General features: G+C 45.1%; 1 protein-coding gene across 1 annotated transcript in view; it reads left to right on the top strand.

Moving 5' to 3' along the window:
* Positions 1–2,469, top strand: part of LOC106530877 (plastin-3) — a gene marked incomplete in the record, with an annotated part of 34,757 nt that overhangs the window by 5,475 nt on the left and 26,813 nt on the right. Inside the window, 1 exon segment of the mRNA XM_014026587.1 lies at positions 2,238–2,389. Coding sequence (XP_013882041.1) covers positions 2,238–2,389 — 152 coding nt within the window.

The following is a 2,469-nucleotide window of genomic DNA, read 5'->3' as shown; positions in this document are numbered from 1 at the left end:
TGTGTGTGTGTGTGTGTGTGTGTGTGTGTGTGTGTGTGTGTGTGTGTGTGTGTGTTGTTAGGCTATAGAAAGGACCAGTAAATGAATGAAGTTAATGCAAAGTCCTCATGAGGATAGCAGAACAAACATGAATCGTAAAACAAATGTTGGAGCTGTTCATGACGTCAGCAGTGGACTCATCAGTTTGTACAGCAGAGACCTGTTTGGACAGTACACACTGTTGTTTTCTAACAGTAACTGAGCCTTTACCTGTGTGCGTTGTGTAAGTGAGGACGGGTGCAGCAGCTGGTGTGTATGAGGCAGTGTCCTGAGTGTCTGACRGTCAAACATGTGGCTTCAGTCTGGACCAGGTGTTGATCTGTCAGGTTTGGAGGTCCAGATGTAACACCTGTGGGTGGACCTGCTGCARGAAAGGATGCAATGATTGGTTCTGCAGCATCACCACCTGTATCCAGTCCTGGGGCCTCAGGCATAAAGGAGTACGCAGCTTTCACACTAAAAGTTGACGTACGGACAAATTAAAAAATGTGCTCTGCACCAAAATATTCAGATGTATAAAACTGTGTGCACGCAGGTTCCTGCTCAACTTTCCTTTATTCATCCTAATGAAGGTGGACCTGAGACTCCTCCCCTGACACGCCTCCATTTAAATCTGTAAAATAGATACAATAATAATTAAAACTGTCGACTGAAAAACTTTGTGTGGCTGCTGCACATTCTCACAGCAGGTGGAAAGTGTGCATATATTTACGCACACTTTCACCCAACGTTGGTTTTGATACATCACAACGTGGGCGTAGAACCTGGAGCACGCAACTTTTTTATGCGTGCGCTCCGTTTATACATGAGGGCCCTGATGAGTGGTGGGGGGCACAGCACACTGACTACTTCAGTTATATATTTGAACTGAAATCATCGTCACTTTAACACTATCTTGGTGATTGACATATTTTTGCCAGTGAGTGTAAATCAAGTTTTTTATTTCTCATCTAGTACAGTATTTCCTAAGGTCAGTTTTAGGTCAGATAACACATAACAGATAACACATAACAGATAACACATAAAGGGCAGGTAAAATGGGGCGGGTTCAGGGGGGGGTCCGTGCTAGGCCCCAACCCTGTGCCCATCCAGAGTCCAGAGTCATATGATGTTATTGTCTCTACTCAGTTCGCTAGAGTTCAGAGATTTTCCTCCTCCTCAGCCAACTGAGTTCCAAGGCCAGGTCCAACACAGGTGGTGGGGTGGGAGTGAATCCAGCTCTTAGTTGACATTTTATCCTGGGGAGTTTAAGATAAGCACTGCCCTCAAGGCCGCACCGCTGGGAGCCAGATAAATAATCCAATTGTTTTGGAACAAAGCAACCTTGAATTTCCTGCTGCTTTTGAAGGGTTTTTACTGCAATCTCTGAGGTGGTGAAAAAAGCCAATCAGCTGAATTTGGGGTCATTCCTTGCCTCTCACTGATTGAAGGTCACCCAGATGTAGTCCATACAAGCCGAAGGGTTGCTCCTGAGTTGTGCTCATCAGTCACATCCAGTTTGCAAATTTTCCCCCAGCTGAGAGTCTGTGTGCTAATCCTTCAAGTGCGCCCGACAGCTCTTCAAAGGCCTGATCCACTGTCAGGGTCGCTTTCACTTTTCGATAAATCTGGAACCCTCCTCTGCCGATCAGCAGGAATCCAGTTATCATAATCCAAATAAATAAAGATCTTCCATGTCTTCGATAGAAAGTGGTGGAGGCATATCAGATTCCAGCCCCAGGAATCAGACAAATCCAGCAGCAACCATTCCACCCAGACTGCCATGTTCTCCTCATTCCAAGTGTAGAAAAAATAGTGTCAATTTCATTCAGAGTCCAGTTGAACAAATTCATAATTCCTTCAGTTTTGGATGGAAGGTGAAAAAAGAGCTCGAAAAAGCATAAGCAGCGAAGTGGGGTGGGGGGACGTGTAGAGAGAGCGAAAGCACTTCCTGCTCCTCTGACGGCCGAGCAGAATGTGGGATAGTACTGATAGTCCATTGATTCAACAGAATGTTTTACTGTAAATTATGAAGAGATGAAAACGGTCATTAATGGATAAAAATAAAACATAGTGGAGGAAGACTGTCATGAGTCTGTGCAGCTTTAATGTGTGGATCAGAAACTAGAATCTTGTCAGGTCATGTGAAGCAGAAAATGAAGAACATTAAAGTGTTAAACCTTGCTCTCCTCTCTGCACTTGCCTGCCCCTCTGTCCAGACGTGGATGGTAATGGCTTCATCTCTGCCTCTGAACTGGGAGACCTGTTCCGGGAGGTGGGCTGTCCCTTACCTGGGTACCAGGTCCGAGAGCTCCTCCACAAACTGGACCGAGACAAAGACAGCCGCATCGACTTTGAGGAGTTCACGGCTGTAGGTAACGCTAACTAACTAACTAACTAACTAACTAACTAACTAACTAACTAACTAACTAACTAACTAACTAACTAACT

This window comes from Austrofundulus limnaeus, unplaced genomic scaffold (genome assembly GCF_001266775.1).
Source record: "Austrofundulus limnaeus strain Quisiro unplaced genomic scaffold, Austrofundulus_limnaeus-1.0 Scaffold570, whole genome shotgun sequence".
Lineage (NCBI taxonomy): Eukaryota > Metazoa > Chordata > Actinopteri > Cyprinodontiformes > Rivulidae > Austrofundulus > Austrofundulus limnaeus.
The sequence above is the reverse complement of the archived record's forward strand: the minus strand, read 5'-3'. Positions and strand labels throughout refer to the sequence as shown.